This window comes from Schistocerca serialis, chromosome 8 (genome assembly GCF_023864345.2).
Source record: "Schistocerca serialis cubense isolate TAMUIC-IGC-003099 chromosome 8, iqSchSeri2.2, whole genome shotgun sequence".
Taxonomy (NCBI): Eukaryota; Metazoa; Arthropoda; class Insecta; order Orthoptera; family Acrididae; genus Schistocerca; species Schistocerca serialis.
In genome coordinates this window covers 247,467,234-247,494,263 of record NC_064645.1, presented here as the reverse complement: position 1 = coordinate 247,494,263, position 27,030 = coordinate 247,467,234, and the positions used below count along the sequence as shown (strand labels likewise).

General features: G+C 38.5%; 2 protein-coding genes across 2 annotated transcripts in view; one reads left to right on the top strand and one right to left on the bottom strand.

Moving 5' to 3' along the window:
- LOC126416953 (neural-cadherin-like) overlaps positions 1-16,697 on the top strand; it is a 124,005-nt gene extending 107,308 nt beyond the window's left edge. Inside the window, exons 24-25 of the mRNA XM_050084834.1 lie at positions 7,017-7,227; positions 16,468-16,697. Coding sequence (XP_049940791.1) covers positions 7,017-7,222 — 206 coding nt within the window. The 3' untranslated portion in view covers positions 7,223-7,227; positions 16,468-16,697. The remainder of the gene's footprint in view (positions 1-7,016; positions 7,228-16,467) is intronic.
- Positions 16,698-23,941: 7,244 nt separating this feature from the next.
- LOC126416308 (succinate dehydrogenase [ubiquinone] iron-sulfur subunit, mitochondrial) overlaps positions 23,942-27,030 on the bottom strand; it is a 29,832-nt gene continuing 26,743 nt past the window's right edge. Inside the window, exons 6-7 of the mRNA XM_050083970.1 lie at positions 25,136-25,258; positions 23,942-24,715 (exon numbers count right to left, since the gene is read on the bottom strand). Coding sequence (XP_049939927.1) covers positions 24,614-24,715; positions 25,136-25,258 — 225 coding nt within the window. The 3' untranslated portion in view covers positions 23,942-24,613. The remainder of the gene's footprint in view (positions 24,716-25,135; positions 25,259-27,030) is intronic.

The window sequence follows — 27,030 nt, the reverse complement described above, 5'->3', positions numbered from 1 at the left end:
CAATTATTGATTTATTTTAAATGAAAGTGTTTTAAGCAATGTAGAAGATTGAAAACTACAATGTACATAATTCTGGAAACATCCCCCAGGCTGTGGCTAAGCCATGTCTCCTCAATATCCTTTCTTTCAGGAGTGCTAGCTCTGCAAGGTTCGTAGGAGAGCTTCTGTAAAGTTTGGAAGGTAGAAGGTGAGGTACTGGCAGAAGCAAAAGCTGTGAGGACAGGGCATGAGTAGTGCTTGGGTAGCTCAGACTGTAGAGCACTTGCCCACAAAAGGCAAAGGTCCCAAGTTTGAGTCTCAGTCTGGCGCACAGTTTTAATCTGCCAGGAAGTTTCATATCAGTGCACACTCTGCTGCAGAGTGAAAATTTCATTCTGGAAGCAAGTGGAACGATTTCACATTGCTATGTTTCAAGTTCAGTTTCTTTGGGTCCCAAATGATGTTATTCTACACATAACATATTTTAAAAACAGCCTTTTACTTTCTGCATTCCTGCACTGATTCCTGAAACTCATCTTTTGTTTTCTAAAAGCCTTCATATATTTTGATGAACAATTACAAATACATATGTATTTTTCTTTTCAGTCTGCCATATTGTTGCTCTTCCACTAATTATTGGTTCTGTGTCTGTAGTTATTTGGCAGAAATTATATAGATGGGACAGATACTGGACTAGCAAGACAGAATGCTTTTCAAAATGAATTGTTGAAGTAACTGTCTGTCAGAAACAATTAGATGTAGACATAAACTGCTGAAGCCATGGCTCATACCCAGTGTTACTGCACTGACACAAACTTTATGATGTAGATGTCGATTCATCAACAGTCACAGTATTATCTGACATGCTTAAATTGTTTTCATTTGAAACAAAGACTGTGATATCAAAAAAGATAGTGTTCAACAAAGCACAGGCATGAGCAAACATCACAGCCACTGATTAGCCCTCACTTTCCATCACCATAGCCAATGCAACAAAGAACTAAACGGTAGTCACATGTGGAAAATGATGAGTGGTTCAATCCTATGTACCATTATCACTAAAGGAGAAAGAACTGTGACTGACTTTTATTTTATTTTCTGTTTCATAGCAATGACCTATGAAACAGAAAATAAAATAAAAGTCAGTCACAGTTCTTTCCGCTTTAGTTACAATGGTACATAAAGGGAAAAGAACTGTGACTGACAATGACCTAGATTCAGAAGGATGTAGGCTGCAGTAGATACTGGGAGATGAAGAAGCTTGCACAGGATAGAGCAGCATGGAGAGCTGCATCAAACCAGTCTCAGGACTGAAGATCACAACAACATCAACAACAACAGCAATGACCTTCTATATACAGTAGATGCCCAATATAAAGTGGTAGTTGGGGACATGCTTCACCCCCACATTATAGTGTAACCACAGTATAACAAGAGTGAGCTGTGGAATGACAAATTATATATGGAAAGTTTCAAAATCCACATAGTGCATAGTGGCGTTTTACTACACAGGGTGCTTCAAAGTATTTGTATCAAAAATTTGTGGATGATAGATCACATCATGGGGAACAAACTTTTATTAGAAACAAAAATTTTGCTGGTGCTTCCCAGTGACCACAGGCATCTTTTATAATTGGTTATACCTCTGAGAAGTGGCAAGATTTAGGCACTCTGCAGCTACACCAAACTTCAAAAATATCTTTCTCTGCTTAGATACACTTGTTACTAAGGTTTTCTTGTTGAAAATCTCTCCATCACTTTACTAGGTAGGTAATACACAGATGCAGCACACATGGTTAGTAGACCATGCTAGTTTGGTGTTATCTCATAAACCCAGGGCTGGCAGATTAAATGGAAAGATACCCCTTATTACAGGGAAACATCAGCAGACATTTTGTCTCTAACAAGTCGCTCCCCATCCCATGATCTGTCAACCCCAGATGTTTGACACAAAGACTTTGAAATACCTTGTATGTTGCACAGTATTTAAATTAATGAAAATTAAATTAATGAAAAGGATAATTGCCGCTCACCATACAGTGGAGAAGCTGTGTTGCACAAAGGCACAACAAAGATAATGTTACACAATTAGCTTTTGGGCTAAAAGGCCTTTGTCAAAATTAGACAACATACACACATACACACTCATGCAAATAGAACTCACACCCACATGACCACAGTCTCTGGCAGCTGCAGCCAGGCTTCCTAAATTTAAAGAAGATAAGAAGTAGAACATTTCAAAGATGTACGAAATGCAGCAGTTAGGTGAACTTAACTCAATGACAACCAAACAAAAACACTAAGGTAGTTCCAAATAAAATACTGCACCGCACTACATTATATAAAACACAGTAAAAATACACAGTTATCTACAGCTGTTTGCAAACTTCTGTAGCTTCATTTTATCACTGTTTTTGAAAAGTCACTTAGCTTTCTTTGGTGTGTCATTTCAAGCATTTTCTTGTGTGCATACTTTTTTGTAGTCACCAGGTGCAACAACTGAATATGTTTTGTTTCACTTTGCCTGTCTGTCTACATAATCACATTTTTAAAATTATCCAATACTCCAAGTGCACTGGGAACATCTTCTATGCTTTCTTCTTCTGCTTCTTGATCCTCATCTCTGAGCGTTTTACCACAGTCAGTTTGAGCCACATCTATAAGGTATTTGTCATGTATGAGCTCTGAAACCAGTTCCTATTGTCAGTGACTGCCAATGGTTCAAGTTATCAAGATCGATATTCCACCTCAGAATATCATTTGTAAACTGGATGCAATGTTGTTGAAGCCTGTGTCTTTCCATTATTCATCTGTTGCATTTTCTTCAATACATCACTTGTTCAAGGAAGTCCTATTAGTGGTCAGATTGAGGCTTTGCCATGCCGGGCCTATTGAATTTGCAACAGTCTTCAGATTGGTAGCTGATGTGGGTATAATCAGCAACCAGTTGCTTTTTGATTTGATGTGTACCATTAACTAGGTTTCAACACACTGTATGCTCATCTTCAGAAGATGGTGACGTAACATTTATTTTCTGGACCATGTGTAGCTAGGCACTAGGGTTCTGGAGACTGCACTGCATCTTGGTGTCCATGACAAATTCATTCTGATAATGTGTGTGTGGGTGTGTGGGTGGGTGGTTGGGTGGGTGGGCATGTAAGCTGGCTAAAATGTATATTATCAAAATGAAGTTTTCAGGGATACCAAGATGCAATGTAATTACTGTGACCCTGGCATATAACTACACATTGTCCAGAAAATAATGTTCTCATAACATCTCGATCACATGATGAGCCTGTAGTGGCTTGAAAACTGGTTGATGCTAAAATAAATTATATTAAATTCAATAAGTGGTTGGTTGCATATCAAACCTAAATAAATTACCAATTTAAATCACAGATGCAGTTTGTCATTCACAATCAATAAAATGAAGTCTTCAGCTTTATAGAGTTCAGGAACACTCTCATTTCTGCATTTGAATTTACTATTGAAGTAAACAGTTCATGATAATAATGAGATGTAAATGCTTATATGATGCCCTGATCCTCCCGTTGGATTAATACCATTCTGTTTTTAGGAAAATCAAAGTTTTTATTTTTTCACATTCTGTCTGTAACACACCAGCAAATGGATGAGCTTGACAGTGATCAAGGATTAGTAGAGCCTCCTCTCTGCTTAAAAGATCACAGGTGTTTTCTCACTAATGGAACACACTCTTCTCAAAACTACTTTAGGAAGGTGTCACATCATCCAAACTGTCTTTCAGTGAATGCAGGTGAGTTGTAATGATGTTCACATACTTGAAACATCTTGAGATTATACTTTCGCCTACACAGAAGTTTCAGCTGATAGCTACCTGATTTATTTATGGCAAAGAGGAAGCTAATTCTGTCTTTATTCATTTTGAAACTAATCTTATTTTTTTATTTTTTTAGGCTGGCAGTTCTGGTTGGAAGCAGTTATTAATAAAATGCCATTTCATCACAATTACACACTCGATAATCATTTAAATTGTCATCTACACTGAATTTGTGTAGATTTTCAGAAAATTATGAATGAAATTCACTACCAGAAGACCCCCAGTGCTCATTTGATTAATTCCATGGAGGTATTTCCAACTTGCAAACCATCTGCCAGAAGCAATAGAAGATTTTATGTCACGTAATTCAAAGTGAAATTTTGTAGCTTGGGCTTTTAATAATTGGCGTGAAAAGTGGCACACCTTCATTTCATTTTATTACAAACCACCTTTAAAGACATTCATCAGCTTCAGTGTCTTTTCTTTAGTTTTGTCATTTTCTCTCCTTTCTCAGGTCGGTTTCAGCTATGTTTCCAAATTTCTAACTTTATTCACTTTGTTTATCCATCCCCTGCTATTTGCTTCAGGAACACCATACTCATGTGATAAACTTGCTTTTATGTCACCATTCTTCACATGGTAAATAGTTTTTAGTTTAGGGACTCCAGTAACATCAATAACTACTGCCCATTATTAAAATTTTTAAGTTGGTAATTTATCCCAAGGATTTGTAATTAGAAAAGGAAAGAAGGAAGATTAGGGTTGAACTTCCCTAGAGACCAAGGTCATTAGAGATAGAGCACAAGCTCAGATTGATTCAGGAATGGGGAAGGAAATCACCTGTCATTTGCCAGAAGTGACTTATGGAAATACAGAAAACCTAAATCAGGATGGTCAGATACAGATTTGAACTGTCATCCTCCCAAATGTGAGTCCAGTGTGCTAACTACTGTGCCACCTTAATCGGTAGCCAATCAGTTGAGATGGCCACTGTATTGATGCAACTATTTATACATTTACTGACAATATTGTGAAAAGTGTAGATTGCTACTGTTACTCACCATATGGCACACACACACACACACAACCATGTCTGGCCTCAGCCACCAGAGACATTGGTCACATGTATGTGAATTGCATTTGCATGTGTGTGTGTGTGTGTGTGTGTGTGTGTTTCTAATTTGGAAGAAGGCCTTTTGGCTAAAAGCTTACTTGTCTAACAGTCTTTTCATTTTGTCTATCCACAACTCAACATTTCTGTTGTATGGTGAGTTACAGTCTATTCTTTTCATGATATAGTCAGTATTCCATCCTAGACTCTCCATTATTCTATTTACACATAAATATGTCAGTCATAACATTCTGTTACAGAAGATAAGCTTTATAAAATATGTAGTTTAGCATGTACCTGGTTTTGTTCTTATTTGAGAAAAATTTTGCAGAAAATTACCCTAGGTTATTCAGATAATAAAAAGAGGGACACCACATCATGTGCCTGGGGAGAAACTACAATAGAAGGTCCCATGGGTTTTGATCATTGGCCCACTAATCTGTTCCTGCTTTATGTTAAGATCTGCAGCTTTATTTGCATCAGGAAACACAGTTAGCCCTGTGTGCAGATAATACAGCCATTGTTGTGAAGCCAAGCAAAGAAATATTAACAGAAGAAATAATAAATGATGTTTTTGTGGAAGTTACTAACTGATTTTGTTCAAATGAGTTAACCTTAAACTTTAGAAAAAATACAGTTCGCTCAGTTTTGCTCTGTCAAAAATATACCACCTTCTACTAACCTAGTACACTGACAAGAAATAATACACAGGGTAGGAAGTCTCAAGTTCTTAGGCTTCATATTGATGAAAAAGTAAACTGGAAGAACCATGTAGCAGACCTGCTAAAATGTTTATGTTTAGCTACTTTTGCCATAAGAATAATGGGGTAACATTCTGGGTAATTCCTCACTTAGGTGAAAAGTATTCATTTCACAAAAGAAAGTAATTAGAATTGTTGTGAACAGTCCTTCTGAGTTTGAAAGTAACACACTAAATGGAATGTTGAAAGGAAAAGTGACCTGCATTACATTTTATAGAATCTAGCTTTGACACAGACAGGGGTAAAATATGCAGCTATAAGACTCTTTGGTAATCTGACCATGTACATAAAATGTCTGACAGACAGAAGAAATCTTTACAAATGTAGATTCAAGATGTTTTTTCCTCTACAGCTCCTTCTATACCATTAGAGAATTCTTGAATAAAAATAGTTAGTCATTTATTGAGAATAAAACATGTAAATGACCAGCATATTGCCAAATCACAGAATTTTCTATTCATTTCTGTGATATCATAGCAAGCACACATATATCTAGGATATGAATGAATAATGCATTATGCCCATTACAGTTGTGCTCATTTACATGATTGTCAAGCATTGTTACATAGTTATTTTGTTGACTTCTTCATTATGTGAACTATAATACTGTATTCAGCCTTACGTCCTGTGACGCTCCGGACATATTGATAATAAGACAAGTCCAAGTTTAGTTTAGCTGTTCTCATCCCTTTTGATTGTTGTTTTCAGAGCTTGAAGGCTATAAGGGGTAAAGAATACTACAGAAATGGCGCATGCAGGCTGTAATAAGATTTTTACCCCTCATTATATCTCAATCTGTTGTGTATCAGACCATGGTATATTGAAATTTTATTGTATTTACTGTTCCATGTTTGATCCTTCTGTTTTCTCTTTAGCTTTAATGAAGATTATTTTTATTCTACACTTGATATTGGGAATAACTGTGTACTTACTTTTGAAATTAATAATCATTCTCATGACACTACTTCCATTTATTTGCCAAAAATGTAAACGTAAGTGTTAAATAACTTTTTACATCTCTGCCATTGCTCTATAATGTTTTGGTTGCTAGATACACAACAAAACACATGTATAGGCAACATCTCTCTTTCTGTTTCCCTTTCTTCTCATAAATTATACTACACTCTCCTGAAAGTAAACCACAAACAGTTTCCTTAAATACTTATGTGCTTAGATGTATTACTGAGTAGAGTTAAGAATACAAACTAACTTCTGTTATGTTCATCATGGCAGACTGAATTTTTTTTTAAATAGTGATTTTTATGGCAAGAGAAAAGTACAATAGATGTTAAAATATATGATTATTATTATAATGTTGAGAGAAAACATCTGGTCCCCGAACATTGAAATCAATTTCTAATTTCAGTTCTGGCTGTCCTGTTTCTTCTGTGTAAATACTACTACAGAAGTCATAGAAGGTCTCAAATAAAAATGGATGCTCAAACAAGTGCAAGTCAATATGCTGATAATAGAGAAAATGAGGAGCACGGTGTTTCTTTTAATATGGAACAACTGATGTCTCATCCTCATGAAAATGAAGTTACAGTTTCACTGGAACTACAAAGTAACTAAAAATGGTATTTATGTTCTGCAACACGAATTTTGCATTACTTTTAAGATTTTAGATTTATCATATATTCCATCTTTATGACTGTGTATGAGCAAGTCACAAGAATAGCTATGTATCACATGCAAATGGAATCTTGGCATAATTTTGGTGAAATTTCATTTTGTTGTAGTACCAGTACTAATATTAATTTTAGGTCTGAATGGAGTATAACAACAGATAGTAGAAAGTTAGAAAAGTGAAGTGCCTACTTAAAACAAGTGGATAGGTACTGACTGTAACATTGAAGACAAAAGGCAATAAATCCCAATTTCGGAACTGGTAGTGCATGATATTGTAATAACAGACAACGCACAAGTAAAGGATGGATTCAAAAGAGAATACAGAACATTCAGTTTAATGTCCAATTGACCAGGTCATCAGAGATGGAGGATAATCTCAGATTGGGGAAGAGTGGGAACAGAAATCGGTCTTGTCCTTTCATGGAGTTCATCTTGAGCACCTAAATCTGGATAAATAGATGGAAATTTGAACCACCTCCTCACTTGGTGAATAAAAAGAAAGATAGAAAGCTCAGATGACAGAAGACTAAAAATAACTCATTATCCCAGATCTCACAGTTATGAGAGAGACTGTGCACTTCCTCACAATTGATAATTTAATTAACAGAAACATGAGATACAAGGTACAGAATCTGCTTGGGTCATGCTAAAATCAGACAAAAATAAAGACTAATGCAACAAGACAAGTTGTTGTTGTTGTTGTTGTGGTCTTCAGTCCAAACACTGGTTTGATGGAGCTGTCCATGCTTGACTATTCTGTGCAAACATCATTTCTGAATAACTACTGTAATTTACATCCAATTGAATCTGCTTACAGCATTTAAGCCTTGACCTTCCTGTACAATATCTAGACCCCACACTTCCCTCCCTTATCAAATTGTCAATTCGTTGATGTCTCAGAATGTATACTGTCAACAGATTCCTTCTTTGAGTTAGGTTATCCCATAAATTCATTTTCTCCTTAGTTTAATTCAGTGACTCATCATTGGTTATTCAATCTACTCATCTAATCTTCAATATTCTACTGTAGTTGCAGATTTCAAAAGCTTCTATTCTTTTCTCATCTGAATGTGCCTTACCTTTATATGGGGCCATATTAGAGACAAGTGCCATTGAAAATGGCTTCCTAACATTTCAGTTTATATTCAATATTAACAAATTTCTCTTTTTCAGAAATGATTTTCTTGCTATTGCCAGTCTGCACTTTATATCCTTTCCATTTTGGTCATCATCAATTATTTTGCTGTCAGAATATTGAAGCTCATCCATTACTTTGAATGTATCAGTTCTTAATCTAATTCTTTCATTCTCACCTGATTTAGATCGATTACATTCCATTTCCATTAATTTACTTTTGTTGATGTTCAATCAACATCCACTTTTCAAAGTGCTATCCATTCCATTCAGTTACTGTTTAAAATCATTTGCAGTCTCTGATGGGTGCAATGTCTTCAGCCAGTCACGGAGTTTTTACAGCTTCTGCCTTCCCTTTCCAGATTTCTTCTTAGTTTCTTTCACTGCTTTCTCAACATAGGAATGAATAACATTGAGGACATGCTAAAACCTCATCTCACTCCCTTCTCAACTATTGTTTCCCTTCCGTGTCCTTCAGCTTTTGTGACCGAAGTCTGGTTTCTGTGTAAGTTGTAAATACCCTTTCACTTCCAGTATTTTATCCCTGCTACCTTCAGGCTACGAAATACTGTATGTTTGCGAACATTGTCAAAATATTTCTCTAAACCTGTAACTATAATGTAACTGTAACTTTACCTTCCCTTAACCTACTTTCTAATATAGGTCACATTCCTACAATTCTCCAGAAACCAAAATTATATTCCCCAAAGTCTGCTTCTACCAGTTTTTCCATTCTTCTGTTAGTAATCATATGGTCACAGGCATGGAAGTGGTAAATGTAGGTGGATATAAGCTTCCATCACCTGTAAGTAGAGACACTATGGAGAGATGGAGTTGCCATATATATTAAAATGTTTCATAGTGTGAAAAATTTGGAAACTAAAAAATTTTGTGTAGAGCAACATATGGAAGCATGTGCATGTGAGCGTCACCTAAATAGTGGTACTTTTACAATTGTAGCCACATGTAGGCCCCCACTGGAAAATTTTCAGCCATTTTTGAAAAACTTTTATTCTCTGTTGTGCTATCTGTCAGACAGATGGACGCAAATTATTGTTTGCAGGGATTTCAATGTAAATTTTCTGAAGGAGTCCAATAGAAAGCTTGACCATGAAGTATTACTTGATTCTTTCAATTTGGCACCAGTTATTGATTTTCCAGCTGGCCGCTGTGGCCGAGCGGTTCTAGGCGCTTCAGTCTGGAACTGCGCGACTGCCACAATCACAGGTTAGTGATTGCTCCAGCTGTTGCAAACCTCTTTATGGAGAATTTTGAGGATATTGCCATAGATACTGTGCCATTGTAGCTGAAGTGTTCCTTTCTATACGTTGACGACATGTTCGTCATTTCGCCACACGGATGCGAGAAATTAGGCGAGTTTTTGGAACACCTCAATGGCATCAACAGTAATATCCAGTTCACCATGGAGGTTGAAAAAGATAATGCATTGCACTTCCTTGATGTCCTTGGCCACAGTAAACAAAATGGGTGCCTTGGCCACAGTGTCTACAGAAAACCCGCCCACACACATCTGTACCTGCATGCCAGCAACCATCATCATCCAGCACAGAAGTGCACAGTATTACAAACATTGGTGCATCATGCACGAGTAATATCAGATGATGATAACCTGCCTCATGAACTAATCCACCTATGCAAGGTTTTCAGGAATAATGGCTACAGTGCGCATCAAGTGAAAGAAGTTATTTCTGGGAAATATCTGAATAAGATCACCGACAAAGAGCAGGATAAGAAACTTGCTTTGCTGCCATTCTGTGGCTCTGTGTCAGGCAAGATAATCCACCTGTTGAAAAGACACAAGATCAAATCAATCTTCAGGCCTCCAATGAAAATCCGCCAATTACTGAGACCAGTTAAAGACGCAGTAGGTCTCAGAACACCTGGAGTCACGAAATACCTTGTGAGTGTGGCCAGAAGTACATCATACAAACAGTGCACACTGTGGAACGACGCAGGAAAGAACATGAGAGGTATTATCGCCTATGCTATCCAGAGAAATCTGCATTAGCTGAGCATGCGTTAGGAAATGGTCACCACATAAAATTTTACGATACCTCTGTCGTGGCTCGCACTAACAGCTTCTGGGACAGTTTAATAAAGGAGCTATTGAAATTACTGCAAACACCCTGAATAGAGATGGTGGCTTGCAGCTCAGCGCTGCGTGGGATCCAGCGACTGTGCAGTTGAAGAGGGCACATCGAACGCCGACTCGAAACATGCCCATATATGGCAATGTCACAGGCACCAGTGACGTCACAGCCGGCGGCAAGCGTATATAATGGCACACCAACAGCCCACTGGCAGTCGTACCACTTAACAATGGCCAAGGAGTGCTTGGCTGAAAGCTTGTGAAGTTTTAAGCAATTGACGTGGTTGGAAACCCGAGAACATTTTATTCAATGTTATCACCGCGAAACTCTGCATTCATACAGCTGAGGTAATGTTCACACATAGAAGATTCAAAAATACTTTTTGGTATTCATTATTTCTGTTAAAGAAAGGTAAAGTTAGACAATAGTGTCCCTTTACAGTAGGCAGCAATCCGCATTTGTTTGCTGATGATGCCATGGTTTATGGTAAGGTGTCAATGTTGAGTGACTGTAGGAAGATACAAGATGACTCAGATAAAATTTCCATTTAGCGCAATGAATGACATTAAGACCCAAATGTGGAAAAATGAAAGTTAGTGCAAATGAGTAGGAAGATAAAACCTGTAATATTTAGATAAAGTATTACTAGAATCCTACTTGACACTGTCAAGTCATTTAAATATCTGGGTGTAATGTTGCAAAGTAATAAGAGGTGAACAAGCATGTGAGAACTGCATGTGAGAAGGCAAATGATCAACTTTAAATTGTGGGAGAATTTTAGGAAAGAGTGGTTCACTTGTGAAGGAGACTGCATGTAAGATGCTAGTGTGACCTATTCTTGAGTATTGCTTTAGTGTTTTTGGTCTGTACCAGGTCATATTGAAGGATGACATGGAAGCAATTCAGAGGCAGGCTGCTAGATTTGTTACTGGTATGTTCAAACAATACACAAGTGTTACAGAAATGCTTTGGAAATTCAAATGGGTAACCCTGGAGGGAAGGTGGCATTCTTTTTGAGAACCACTTTTGAGAAAATTTAGAGAACTGGCAATTGAAACTGACTGTCGAATGATTCTGCTGCACCAACATACATTGCATGTAAGGACTATGAGGAATTAGGGCTCATATGAAGGCATATAGGAAGTCACGTCTTCCTCAGTCTATTTGTGAGTGGGACAGGAATGGAAATAAGTAGCAGTACAGGGTATCCCCCACAATGCACCGTACAGTGGCTTGTGAAGATCTAAGTACATCTAGATGAGTCAGTCTATCCTTCTCATCCCACCTGGCAAGTCTCCCCTGACCCACCATTCTGGGTGACTTTTTATTCGTACATAAATTTCAAAAATCAATGAAGTAAAACAATTTTTGCAACACACAAAACTTGACTATTAGTCAATTATTCCTGGATGATGCCCACACTTGTAATCTCCCCCCTCCTTCCTTCTTCCATCTATTGTCCACATTAAACAATGCCCAGTCCAAATGACTAATAAACAAAGTTTTTTATGAAGATATGAGAGGAGTGAAAATTACAATAAACTTTCAAGTTTACTTAGCTTCTTATGTTGAAATGGCTCCAGTTCTTCTTGTCTACAGGTCTTATTCTTGAAGCTGAAAATCTAACGTCTAGTCCTATGGTTGGTTTGAACTAAATCAATTGGAAGATTGTTGTTGCAGAATTTTTTACGTAAATATATTTTCCACTGATTTTCTCACATTTCAGTATATCATACAGTATTTTAATTTTTCACATTAAGAAAGCCAAAATTACTTTGTTCACATCTGTTATACAAAAATACATTTGATCACGTCAGAGGCAAGCTTATGACTACCCCACTCTATGGAAATAATAATATTCCAAAGAGTTTACAATTTTTCTTGTGAAATGAATTCCTAATAGGTTTTGTTACATTATTAATTTCAATTATTACTTAATAAGTGAATCCAGAAATAAACATAGTAAACAGTACAGGGTTGTGTAATTACTAATAGAAATTTTAAGTGTGCAAATAATTCGTAACTTCAAATTTTTCCTAAAAAAATAATTTTAATTGTACATTCAGAACTAGTACTTATTGATTATAACATCAAAACTAAAATATTTTATAAAGTAATTCTTTTCATAAATTTTAACTTGGAATACAACATACTGTGTATAAAACTATATGAAAGTTTTCAGAAAAGAAACTGAGATAATGCTGACCTGTCCAAATTTGGATAAATAATACTGTTATTAACACTAGAGGAGGATATCCTGTTACACCATCTAATCTTCAGCATTCTTCTGTAGCACCTTAATTTAAAAACTTCTATTCTCTTCTTGTCTACACTGTTTATCATTCGCGTTTCACCTTCATACATGGCTACAGTCCATGGCTACATTCGGAAAGGACTTCCTTACACTTAAGTCTATGCTTGATGTTAACAAATTTCTCTTCTTCAGATATGCTTTTCTTGCTATTACCTGTCTACATTTTATATCCTTCCTACTTTGACTATCATTAGTTATTTTGCTTCCCAAATAGCAAAACTCATTTACTACTTTAAGTGTCTCATTTCTTAATCTCATCCCCTCAATATCACCTGATTTAATTTGAGTACATGCCATTATTCTCATTTTGTTTTTGTTGTAATTCATTTTATATCCTCCTTTCAAGATACTATCCACTCCATTCAACTGCTGTTTCAAGTCGTTTGCTGTCTCTGATAGAATTATGATGTCATCAGCAAATCTCAAAGTTTTTGTTTCTATCCATGGTCTTAATTCCCACTCCAGACTTTTCTTTTGTTTCCTTTACTGCTTGCTCAGTACACAGAATGAATAACATTGGGGATAGGCTACAACCCTGTCTCACTTTCTTCTCAACCACTGCTTCTCGCCGGCCGGTGTGGCCGTGCGGTTCTAGGCACTTCAGTCTGGAACCGCGTGACTGCTACGGTCGCAGGTTCGAATCCTGCCTCGGGCATGGATGTGTGTGATGTCCTTAGGTTAGTTAGGTTTAAGTAGTTCTAAGTTCTATGGGACTAATGACCTCAGATGTTAAGTCCCATAGTGCTCAGAACCATTTGCACCACTGCTTCCCTTTCGTGCCCCTCGACTCTTATAACAGCCATCTGGTTTCTGTACAAATTGTAAATAGCCTTTTGCTCTCTGTGCTTTTCCCCTGTTACCTTTAGAATTTGAAGGAGAGTATTCCATTCAGCAATTTTCTCTAAGTCTAAACAATGCTGTAGACATAGGTTTTCCGTACCCTAACCTATCTTGAGAAGTCGTAGGGTCAGTATTGCCTCACGTGTACCTACGTTTCTCCAGAATCCAAACTGACATTCAACAAGGTCAGCTTCTACCAGTTTTTCCATCCTTCTGTAAAGGATTTATGTTAGTATTTTGCAACTGTGATTTATTAAACTGATAGCTTGGTATTTTTCACACCTGCTGTTACATCTCATCAACTCTTACTAACTGAAATTGGGACTCATCTGGCTAGGCCACAATTTTCCAGTCACCTAGAGTCCAACTGATATGCTCACAAGCCCATGAGAAGCGCTGCAGTTGATGTTGTGCTGTTAGTAAAGACACTTGCATTGGTCATGTTCTTCCAAGGCCCCTTAAAGCCTTATTTTGCTGCATTGTCCTACCAGCACATAGCACCTTCCTATGCCAATCTCTTTATGGGTCATCTAGAGGAGACCTTTATAGCCTCCCAAAACGCCAAGTACCTAGTCTGCTTCAGGTTCATTGATGACATCCTCATGATCTGGATTCAGGGACAAGGCACCCTGTGTCTTCATTCCTTCACAGCCCCAAAGCCGTAGGGTCAGACTTCATCTGACCCTCCTCAACCCAATGTGCTGTCTTCCTGGACGTTGACCTCCTCCTCTCTAATGGCTCCATCCACACCTCTGTGCACATTAAACCCACCAACAGTAATTGCACTTCAACAGCTGTCATCACTTTCACACCAAAAAATCCCTCCCATACAGCCTGGCCTACCTACCTTGAGAAGAACTCCCTTGCCTTGTATACTGAGAGTCTCATCAAAGCCTTCTCAGACAGGCACTATTCCCCAGACATAGCCCACAAACAGATCTCCTATGCCATTTACCCTCAGACCCCGAATCCTTCCATCACGCACAAGGACCAGCCACAAAGGGGCACCCCTTCACCATCCGCTATCACCTTGGACTGGAAAAAATGAACTGCGTCCTTTGCCAGGGCTTTGATTATCGATCATCATGACCTGAAATGAGGAACATCCTAACCAAAATCCTTCTTGCCCCTCCTAAAGTGGTGTTCTGTCGACCACCCAAGCTCCACAGCATCCTAATCCCTCCCTCTGCTACTCCCAGTTGTAAGATCTGCCCAGTCCATCCACCCAGCACATCCCAATCCAACCCCATCTCTGGTTTATCATATCCATCAGAGGTCGGGCGACCTATGAAAGTAGTCATGTCATATACCATCTCTGCTACAATCACTGGAGAGCTTATTATATTCTTGTAACTACTACAACTACCAATCAGCTGGCCAGCAAGATTAATGACCACCACCAAACTGTGACTGAGAACAAAATAGACCACCCTTTGGCACAATACACAGCTGAACATAACATGCTTCTTTTCAACTGCTGCTTCTCTACCTGAGCCATCTGGATCCTCCCTTCCGCCACCATCTTTTCTGCACTTTGCAGATGGGAGTCACTGTGATAACACATTCACTGCTCCCAAAATTATCCCAGCCTCAACCTACAGTAAAAAACTCTCCCCACACCGTCCACCCAATGGTTTCCACAACCTTTGTCCTATCACCTCCTCCCTGTCCCCCCCCCCCCCTCCCCCACTGTGTGTGCCATCCTCTGCCAATGTGTCCATCCATATTTCCCCATTCCTTTCCTTTCTCACTATGCTCCCCCCCCCCCCCCTCCTCCTCCTTCTCCCCACCCCACCTCTCCTTGCTCCAGTCTCCCAACACTGCGCCTATTTGCAGTCTGGTCCCTGCACTCTTCAACAGACAGCACACCTCTCTCCCCCGAACCATACACTGGTAGCATTTTCCCTTCCCCGCCTCCTCCAGATTGCTGCTTTCAACACTGCTACCATTTTCCCTTCCCCGACCCTTCCAGACTGCTGCTTTCATTTCACATGACAACTGCATTCTGATCCAAGCAGCCAGAGATGGTGGTCACGTTTGCATGAGATGTTCTTTGCGTGTGTGAATGAATGTCAGTATGTTTCTCTTTCTATTTCTGATGGAGGCTGTGGCTAAAAGTTACTATGTAAGTGTCTTTTACATGTGCCTGTCTGCAGCTTACAGTATCATCTTTACAGTAAGTAGCAAACTATTGTTTCCTTACTTTGCTGCTATTCCAACCTGGGGTTTCCATTATTTAAAGTTGTGATTACTTTAATTGAATTTCCACCTCCATAGCTGAGGGGTCACCTTAGACAGATGCTATACAGAGGACTTGAGTTTAATTCCCAGTACAGATAAGAATTTTTCCTTGGTTGCATGTCAGGTGCAGGGTGCAATTGATGAGCTACTTGAGTGAGAAATACTGGCTCCAACATCTGGAAAGCTGCTAAAACAGCCAGGAGAGCAGTGTCCTAACCACATGCTCCTCCATATTGCATCTACATGATTTGTATGGCAGAGAATGGTATGGTGGCCAGCCAGCATCCCTTGGGCCTTCAGGGACTGGATGAGGAGCTTAGTTCACGTGAAATCTTTTATCCCCTTATGTATACTGAACATCCGTATGAAATCTGCTACAAGCAGAAACTGAAAATAAAGTAAAAAATAGTAAATATACTCTCCATATTTGTCAAGGAATCTTCATGGTGCACTTTGTACACTCCGTGTAAACTAAATAACAATATTTCCATTTATTTTCAGTCATTTGTCTGAACAATTTTCTCATTTGCACTCTTCTATCTCTGCAGCACTGGATGAAAAGGAGCAAGCTGGTTCAGATGAGACCATACGGCATTGAGAATGAAAGAAGAAAGAACAGAGGAAGAGAGAAATAATTATCATCAGCAAGTACTTTCATGACCCAATATATGTCACAACCAATATTCAATCACACTGCTTCAGAATTATGTTTCAACAGTGAAACAAAGTATCTTGTATCAGCAGTATTATGAATCCTCCATGTCAACTGTATCAGCAAGATGCCTCCATCAAAGCTTTACATGTAGTGATACATATATTTTTACACAAATGAAGTACGAAGTTTGTATACGTCTTTTCTGTACTATATGGACCTCCAATGAATAACTTATTTTTATAGCAATGTGCCTGCTACACACTGCAGCTGTTAAGCTAGTGTAGTTGGATGACCAATATATGACTGAAAAACAGTACAAAAATTTAAATCCATAATTTCCTATAGACTGCAGTGTGATGTAAAATATCTATGTATGAATACAAAATACATATTTTTGTTAACATGAAATTAAAAAATGTGTATTTTCTTACTTTAATTTAAATTTATTTTATTATCTGATATTCTTTATGCAAACTGTAGAAAAAAGTTAACTTTTTCACTTTGTATAATGGTTAAAATAACTTATTGATGTAATAATCATATAAAATATATGTGAATTACTACCTGTATTGATAGTGACTTATCCTTCCATTTGTGTGTCCTTTAACTTTATTTTAATAGTGTGATATCTGTTGTTCAATTGTTTCACACATAGCACCCTATAACTGACAACTTGTTATTTATTTAATAGGTGGATTGGATATCAATATACTCATTTCTACATTAAATAATGTCACATACAGTTCACATTACAAATGGTAATGTGTAATAGGACCATCAATATAAAAAAGAGATTATACAGCAGAATTAATATTAAGCAAGAAAACCTCTTATGAACACTAAAAGTTGGAGGTATTTCAAAACTCATGAGTATAAATTTAAATATGTTAAGTACTAAAGAAACTATTTTTTTTTTTCTAATCCTTTGGAACTTTCAAATTATCACAATGGCTATTGACAGTTAGCAAGGAAATGCTATGTTGTGTCACATCACATTTCTCAAATGTTGCTCAGGGTCTGTATCTATTGCTCATGTTCCCAGTTTCTTTTGGCCCCTAGTAAATAGCAGCACGTTGCTCATACTTCTCCTGTAGCTCAGTATATTTTAAGTAGTACTTGTAGCATGCTAAGAAAATGTCCAGAGATGAGAAAAATATTAGTTAATTCATTTTTTAACCGAGCCAACAGTACAATAAAGAAGGTCCTCTTATAAAACCAAGATAGAGAAGTCCTTCAGCCTTGACATAAAACATTAGCAGGAGTCACACCTTTTCTAAATGGTAAAATTTTGCGTGAATTACAAAAAGCCTTGTTGCCCACGTGTATTAAAATTTCCTCCATTGGTAGGCAAGCAATAGCAGTAATTTGTTCTGGTGTATATCGTTTGAAATACATTAGAATAACTTTGCCACGTCATGAGAAGTCATCACATTATCTTAGGCGAGGGCTCAAACATCTCAGTATAGAACTGGCCTGACCAGATTAAAATACATGACAGTGCCCCATATGTGATTATTTGAAAAAGATGGTCCAGACTTAGTTCGTCAAATGCTAAGTATCATATCTAGTAACAAGTTTCTTACAGCAAACTCAATCAGGTGCCAGGTTTTGAGCCTCCTCCCAGTTTATGTGCATGTACTGAAGAAACTTTACAAAAGTTTGTTACCAGGTGTTATGAGGTCTTCCTTTACTTTTTTGTCCATGCATTGGTTTCCACGAAAGTGTTGATTTGGGATAGATGGTCCAGTAGATGCACAAAAAAAAAAAAAAAAAAAAAAAAAAAAAAAAAAAAAAAAAAAAAAAAAAAAAAAAAAACTCATTACTTAAGGGGACCTGGATTCCAAGAGCACTCAAAAAGCGGAATTTTTAATTGAATAATATTCTGTGATTCTTCCTTATTCTAAAAATATATATTCCGTGTATATTGCCTCATCATTTTCATATCTAAATGCGTTTTTAAAGCAGATGTAGTGCTTCCATTATAAATACCTACCTGTCGCAATACTGGGAAACACAAAACTTTTGCTAAAATGATTTGTTTTTTTTATTATTATTATTTTGGCACCAATATTTCCATATAAACTTATTTTTATAATATCCTTGAAGAATGTATCCACTGTACTGCAAGCAGAGGAAAATTTTTACATTAAAAAATGCAAAATCCAAATGAAATTTTCAATACTTGCATTTGAAAGTGCTTGCCAAAAACTGTTTTTGTATGTATGTCAGCTTTTTGGATTGGTATGGTGGGTGCCATAATATGTGTTAATGATGGAGTAACAAGCATATTAAAAACCAAAAGCAGACTAGGCATCAAGAGCGGGGACAACACAAAGAGGGCTTCTACAAGTCAACAGGCAATGTGTCACTAAACCTGATGAAGCTATTGAAAGAATGACAGAGGAAACCAGATTATTCAACACTGCATTAACAATGTAGGGAAAAGACAGATTACTGCTTACCGTATGTCATGTTGCAGAGAGACACAATTAAAAGACACTTGATTAAAGCTTTTGGCCACAGCCTTCATCAGTAAAAGAGAGGCGCGCGCGAGCGCGCGCGCGCGCGCGCACACCCACACACACACACACACACACACACACACACACACACACGATTGCCAATTCCAGCAGCACCTCAGGCTGAAATGCAACTATCATGTGGGATGCAAGATGCAATCTGGAGGGGGTGGGCAAGGAGAAGGGTTAGTAGTGGACAGGTGGGAAGAGAGGCAAATGCTGTCTGCTGGAGTGTGCAGGGATTAGACTGCTAACATGCACAGTGTCAGGAGGTTGTGGAGCAGGGAGTTGGGGTGGGGGGGTGGGGGGGGGGGGGGGGAAGGAGCAAAAAAGGAGAGTAGTGGGGAAAGACTAGCAGATGCATTGGCAGAGGGCTGCAAATAAACAGGATGGAAGATGAAAATGAGGAGGAGGTGATGGGACTGAGAGGGTGGAAACTGTTGTGTGGAGGGTGTGTGGACAGTAAGTTACTGTAGGTTGAGGCCAGGATAATTATGGGAGTGGAGAATGTGTTGTAAGGATAACTCCCATCTGTGCAGTTCAGAAAATGATTAGAGGGCAGCTGATAAATGCCATGGCTGCTTCACAGCTGGCCCATCCCCTGATAGGGAAGGATAAACCTGTGACAGAAATGGAGTAGGAAGTGCTGGGTGGGTGAATTGAGCAGGATTAGCACCTGGGTCTTCCACAGGGATGTGATCCCTATGGCAGGGGGTTAGAATTGGGAGTGGCACAAGGATCATATCACTGGGAGGACCCAGATATAAAATCTGCCCAATCCACCCTCCCAGCCCATCCTGCTCCATTTCTGTCACAGGTTTATCCTTCTCCATCAGGGACTGGACCAGCTGTGAAAGCAGCCATGGCATTTACCAGCTGTGCTACAATCATTGAATAGCTTTTTATATTGGTATGACTGCCAACCAGCTGTCCACCAGAATGAATGGTCACTGCCAAACTGTCGCCAAGAGCAAAGTAGATCACCCTGTCCTATAACATGCAGCTTGACATAACACACTTGATTTCAATAGCTACTTCACTATCCAAGCCATCTGGATCCTTCCCTACACCACAAGCATTTCTGAACTGCACAGATGGGAGTTATTCTTACAAAACATTCTCCGCTCCCATAATCATCCTGGCCTCAACCTACAGTAGCTTACTGTTCACACCCCTTCCATGCAATAGTTTTCGCCCCCTCAGTCCTATCACCTCCTCCTCATTCTCATCTCCCACCCTGTTTATTTGCAGCCCTGTGTCAATGCATCTACCAGTCTTTCCCCATTCCTCTCCTTTTCAGCTCCTTTTTTTGCCAACTCCCTGCCCCACAACCTCCTGACACTGTGAATGTTGGCAGTCTAGTCTCTGCAGACTTCCAGCAGAGAGCATTTGCTTCTCTACCCACCTGTCCACTACTAACCCTGCCCCTTCCCCACCCCCTCCAGATTGCATCTTGCATCCCATATGATAGTTGCATTCCAGCCTGAGATGCTGCTGGAATTGGCAATCGTGTGTGAGTAAGGTGTGCTTGCTTCTGTGTGAGAATGGTGTGTGTCTCTCTCTTACTGATGAAGGCTGCGGCCAAAGGCTTTATGTACGTAAGTGTCTTAATTGTGCCTGTCTGCAACATGACATGTCTTCTTTATGGTGAGTAGCAATCTGTCTTTTCATACATTGTTGATATTCCTACCTGGATTCAACACTGGATTAAATGTTTTAAACTGGAGTATGTTCTTAGATTATTAGGAGGAAGAACTGACTTTTAAAAAACATTTTTAAATATACAAAACAAGAAAACTGTAAATATTTTGTTTTATTCTTTTAACAAGTTAATAATTAAAATAATAAAATTTTGTTGACCTTTTATTTTGAATATTGTGAAATTACAAGGTTAGTTCAGAAAACTGGAACTTTGTCCACAAAATTGTTCTACACTTACCTTTTACTTATTGTCCAGGGTCTCGTTTGAAATAGTCTCCCCCACAGTCAATACACTACTCCCAGTGCTGTTTCCACTTCCGGAGCAGTCTTGGTACATCTCTTACTGGATTATGTGAAGCGCCGTCTTCGAATTTTCTTTTATCTCATCTTTCTTTGCAAGTATTCATCTTTCAAATGGGGTTCTCAACTTTGGAAATAAAAAATGTTCACAGGGGCCAGATCTGGAGAGTATGGAGGATGAGGAAGCACAGTGATTTCATTTTTTGTTCAATAGTCACACACCTACAGGGACGAATGTGAGGGTGCAATATTGTGATGCAAGAGCCATGAATTGTCTCGCCACATTTCAAACTGTTTCCTTCTCACATTTTCTTGCAGGCATCACAACACTTCCAGATATTACCATCAATTAACAGTTTATCAGTTTGTCCCCATGGCATGAATTCATGACTGATTAATCCTTTATAGTCAAAGAAAACTGTCAGCATGGCTTTGACATTTGACCTGACCAAAGGAGTTTTTTTGGTCCCCGCGAACCTTTTCCAACCCATTGCGAATACTGAACCTTGGTCTCAAAATTATAACCACAGATCCGTGGGACAAACTTGGTGGCAACACGATGCATTGCAAGATGCTGTGTAAGGGTGCCATCACATGTTGCAACTGCAATGTTACATTCTTCTGCAATCTCTCGGACAGTCAGTTTTTGATTGGCATGGACAATTTCATTTGTGTCCCAGACAGCAGCACCATCAGTAGGCATCAAAGGACGTCCTGAACGAGTGTCACCTTCAACTTAAGTCTGGCCATTTTTAAATCATGTGAACCATTTGTAACAATGAGTATGGCTTAAGCACATATCACTGTATGCTTCCTGCATCATTTGGTGTGTATCTGTAAAGGTTTTCTTGAGTTTCACACAAGTGTAATGCAGGCTTGTTGCTTCTCTAACTCTGCCACCTCGGAATTTGCAACTGTGTGACACAACATTCTACTAAATACAGCTCTGAACAATAACTAACAGGCATACACAACAAATGAAACTTTCGGCAGTTACACATTAAAGCAAGCATGTGCAGGGATGCCAACTGCATTTCGCTACAACACACCATTGGCACAAAATTATGACTGTCTCAGAATATTTCGGATAGATCTTGTACAGTATATCTAACACAGAAATTGGACGTAATTCAGTCTTTAAGATAAAAATCAATTCTCACTCCATTAAAAATTCTGCAGTATTTAAATTTGTGTCACATAATTATTTGGTTAAAGATTCATTTCAATATCTGCAAAGCGTCCGCCAAGGATTTTTCATACCCTTACGTATCACGTGAACACCGAATGCTTTCTCTGGAAACGAGTGTAGTCGCTCACATGACACTGTTTATGTTTCATCCCAGCTCTCGGTGAATAGACTTTAGGGAAATTATCATTTCAGTTGTTCTGTAAATGTTTGTAATGTGTTTCTCATGACAAGGTTCCTCATCCTCCAAGGATCTGTTCACTAAGGCTCTACAGAATGGACAGTGTATTTAATGCAATGGAAACGAGGTCATCAAGCGTCTTATCTCTGGAACAGATTCACAGACATAAATGTCCGCACCACCATTTCACTAACCGAGACAAGGTCAGAGTTGAAACATAATTTTCATTTTCTTTTTATCTTAAAGGAGGGAATTTGCTATCTACCATGAGAACCAACTAATTAACATCTAGCCATGTTAGAATATTTTATCCTTTATCAGATTATTCAATTCCATGATAGGCTTATTGGTACAGTAACCAGTTCCCACATATTATGTAAAGTGACAGTGTCGCCTGAAAGTTAATTTTTATTAAAAATAAATAAAAAGCTTTGCAACTGAGACTGTCTCTCTATAAAGCCTCTACCTTTTCTGTCATTGTCATCTGAGCACCATCATACTTTAAACTGTTAAGACAAACACTTTCGGTATACATCCTTCCTTACTTTCGCTTCATTTAGCTTTTCTTTTTCAGCAAGGCTTTGGGCAATGTGTATTTTTCCATAATAGATACCACACACATGCATGCAACACAGAATAAGAACAGTGGTCATAAGAAGGTCCATCTTAACTAGTTTCCAAGCACTGTAAATAGAAAGTGTATGCAATCAACATTTGGAGTCCAATGCATCACAAAACGTCAGAAGCACAAAGAACACAGAAACTGACAGCAAATCAGTGAAACTGTATAGCATAATATGGTGAAACATGATTTTTGCCTCATTTCAAAGGAAAGAAACTTGTGGGCACTCATCTTCACTGAACCGAAGCTGTTACCAAGGTTAGAAGTGGTATTACATGGTATTAGCATGTCGTCTCCTGTGGGCGACTAACTTTTTGTTTGTTTGTTTTCTTTAATTACTTTTAGTGAAGAATACTGTTTCACTTAATGGTTATCCAAGTAATAATTTCTACACAGTGACAACTCAACTCACTGATAGCATCAGTTTTGCTCTAGTAAGATAACTGTGGTCTGATGTCAATTTTTCTTCCACAATTACAATCGTTTTGTCAGTGTGTGCACAGAGGAAGGTTGCTACACTGTATTGTAACGCATTTTTCCATTCCAGAGTCAAAATTGGAAGCTAAATTATTCTTGCAATGCAGTGGTCAGATAAGTCACTAGAGTCTTTGTTGCATGGGGTGAGAGATGTAATGCTAAGGAAGGAGATGGTACCCATATCCCTTACTTTATTACATAATGTCTGTAAGTGATGCAAAAGTCAATACATCAGCTTTGTGAAATATATTTGCTGTGCTGGCATTTGCTGTGACTCATGATTACCACATTGATCAGTAACTTCACAAAGAAACACTAATGCGGAATTTTTGCATAAATAGTACAACATTCCAAATTATCTTAAATAAGCTATACAATCCATATCTTTGCAGATTTTAATAGAATTTGTTCCAAAACTGTACAGAAACACTTTATAAATTACATACATATTGCTTCACTTGCATAAAAGCTTGTTACTCCTATAAATGAATTCGACGACCATATGTATGTGTCAAAATTATCAGTATTTTGTTAATATTTTATGAAGCACCAATCATGTAACAAAGCAACTTTACCAATAACTGCTCTATCACACAAATGTTCTATGAAAACTAGTACACTGATCACAAATTACAGGTGAGAATAAAATGAAAATACTTTGTAAACAAAATAGACAACCTGTGATTAATATTAAAGCTGCTTAAAGAAAACACAATTTCCTATAAAAAGGTAGGTGGACTGACATTCTTTGCAACTATCAGCAATAATAAATGTAACCTGAATGAATGAAGTAAATTTGAACTGTGTTTATATACTTCAAAGTGGTCTGCACAATCACAATAAGTTACCACGTAATAAATATTTATAATACTGCAAATCAAAAACACACAATTGTGGCTGATCATTGTGCAACAATTCTTATAATATTTACAACTGACAGTAAATTGCTGCCAATGCAAATGAGACAGTGTCTTCAGAGAACGATAAGCCAACTGAATTAAGTTCAGTTGTGGCAGGAAATAAATAACTCAATATATTTTTAAAGCCCTAGCATTACTTCTGTAGTGCAGCTGTTTCCAAACCAGGTTCCTCTTTCTTGCTGAACCCAGACAGCAATTTTTTAATCTCCGCAATTGCCTTACCTGGGTTCAGACCCTGCAACAAAAATCAAATATGATTATGGAAATTCTACTACAAAAATTGCAATTATTTAAGACACGTTTCAATAAATTAAGAAAAAAAGGGAGAAAAAGTGACAGAGAATGGCTGGATCCATGTGAGCAGATAACACAGGATTAGAGGTGATGGAGGGTTCAGCGTGTGATAGGGGATGGGTCCCACTGGAGTGACAGGCACCAGTAGTAATGTGTTTAGGTGTGGGTGAGTGAGTGTATGTGGGGGAGGCAGGGGGGGGGGGGGGGGGGAGTGGGCACAATAGAAGAAACGAGCCCCACATCATGAGACGCAAAGCGGCAAGGCTGTATCTTTTAGGAGTAACCGCACACTGTGAAACCTTTTCAATAAAGTAGCCAAAATATCCATGTCTATGAAATGAGTTCACTAACACACACATACCTTAGGACATGTCTTCGTGCAGTTCATAATTGTATGGCAACGATAAACAGAGTAGGGATCTCGCAACCTACTAAGACGTTGTTCTGTAGCTTCATCACGAGAATCAATTATCCACCGATATGCCTGCAAGGAACATATTTCACATTTAAAACTAATTAATCGTACACATTCTTCAAACAACACAATGCTGGAATCAAACATAATCCCCTAGATATATCCACTAATCAAACAGTGAATTACAAGAAAAAATAAAACAAGACAATATTTTATAATTTGAAAGCTCGTGCTTAAAGAATGGAGGGCTCACACAATAAAATGTCAACTCAAGATCCAATTAACAAAGAGGGTAGGGCAAGCTTGGAAAACTTCACATTATACAGGGTGTTACAAAGGTAAGGCAAAACTTTAAGGACAAGTCATAGTACAAAGTACAGGCAAATAAGTCATATGGACACGGGTCTGAAATCTCTCCACTTCCATGTTACTTTACATTTTCCACAACTCTTCAATTACTTTTCACTGTTCCCTGAAATGAGAAACATGCTTCTCACAATACTTCCCATCCCTCCCAAATAGGTATTCCAGCATCAACCCAATCTACAGAATAATCAACAGCCTGGAAGTCTTCTTAAGACATTAATCACAAGAAACAAACAGAATGTAATACAGTAACATGAAAAAGTAATTACATAGTTTTAATGAATTTCACAGATGGGAACACACACTGTTACCCTCTCATCCAAACCTTCAATAGTCAACCCCTTCCTTACTCCTGCTCCAGTACTATGACTTCTATCACATTAATGTACCCCCCAAGTCCTTTCCTTTTCACCATTCCCCCCCCCCCCCCCCCAATCCCAATCCCCCAGTACATCCTCCCGATGCTGCCCCTAACAACACTATCTTGTCCCCACCAAGTCCCTGCCCACTCCCAAAGGCAGCACTAGCATCACCTTCCCCAATCCCACCCCCCATCCTAGCAGATAGCTTCTCCATCAGATGCAGTCAAGCTCCAAAGCCCTGAAACAATGGCCACGCATGTGTCAGTTCTGCTTATGTGAACGTGTGCGCATGTGTTTTCAGACAATGGAAAAGCCAGGTCAGAATATCAACAGCATTAGGGAAAGGATAGATTGCTTGGCACTGCAAAGATGGCACACTGAGTTGCAGACAGGCACAGCAAAATAACTGTTACACATTTAGCTTTTGGCCAAAGCTTTCTTCAGAAAAGAACACACATACATTTACGCAAGCAGGCATGCCTTACACACACGACCACTGCCCCAACTGGAACACAACTGTCAAGCTGAACAAAAGCAGAAACTGGAGTAGGTGGGGGAAGAGGAGGGATAGCAGGGTACAGATGGGGGGAGAGAAGAGCACTGCCTGGCAGATCCTGCATTTTGTGCCAAAGGATGGTCTACACTGCTCTTGCCCACATGTTTGCAGTGTCCATTCATCCTGGTGGACAGCTTGCTGGTAGTAATACCAACATGATAAGCTGTGCAATGATTGCAAAAAGCTGGTATATGACGGCTTCTTTCACATGTGGCCTGCTCTCTGTTGGGGTAGGGTAAACCTGTGACAGGACTGGAATAGGCTTCCTTTACCAGGATACAGGTTGGCTGGCAGCTTTTCAAGGAGCTCTTTGCGGTGTGGGGGAGTAGCCATGTATGTGAGAAACGGCATCCCATTTGAGTCAATTGATGTTTCAAAGTACTGCACTGAAAACGTGTTTGAATGTTGTGCAGGTGTGGTTAAATTTAATGGAGCTAAACTTCTAACTGTTGTTACTTATAGATCCCCAGACTCCAATTTTACAACATTTTTGCTAAAGCTGGAGGAGGTTCTTGGTTCACTTTATAGGAAATACAAAAAGTTAGTTATATGTGGTG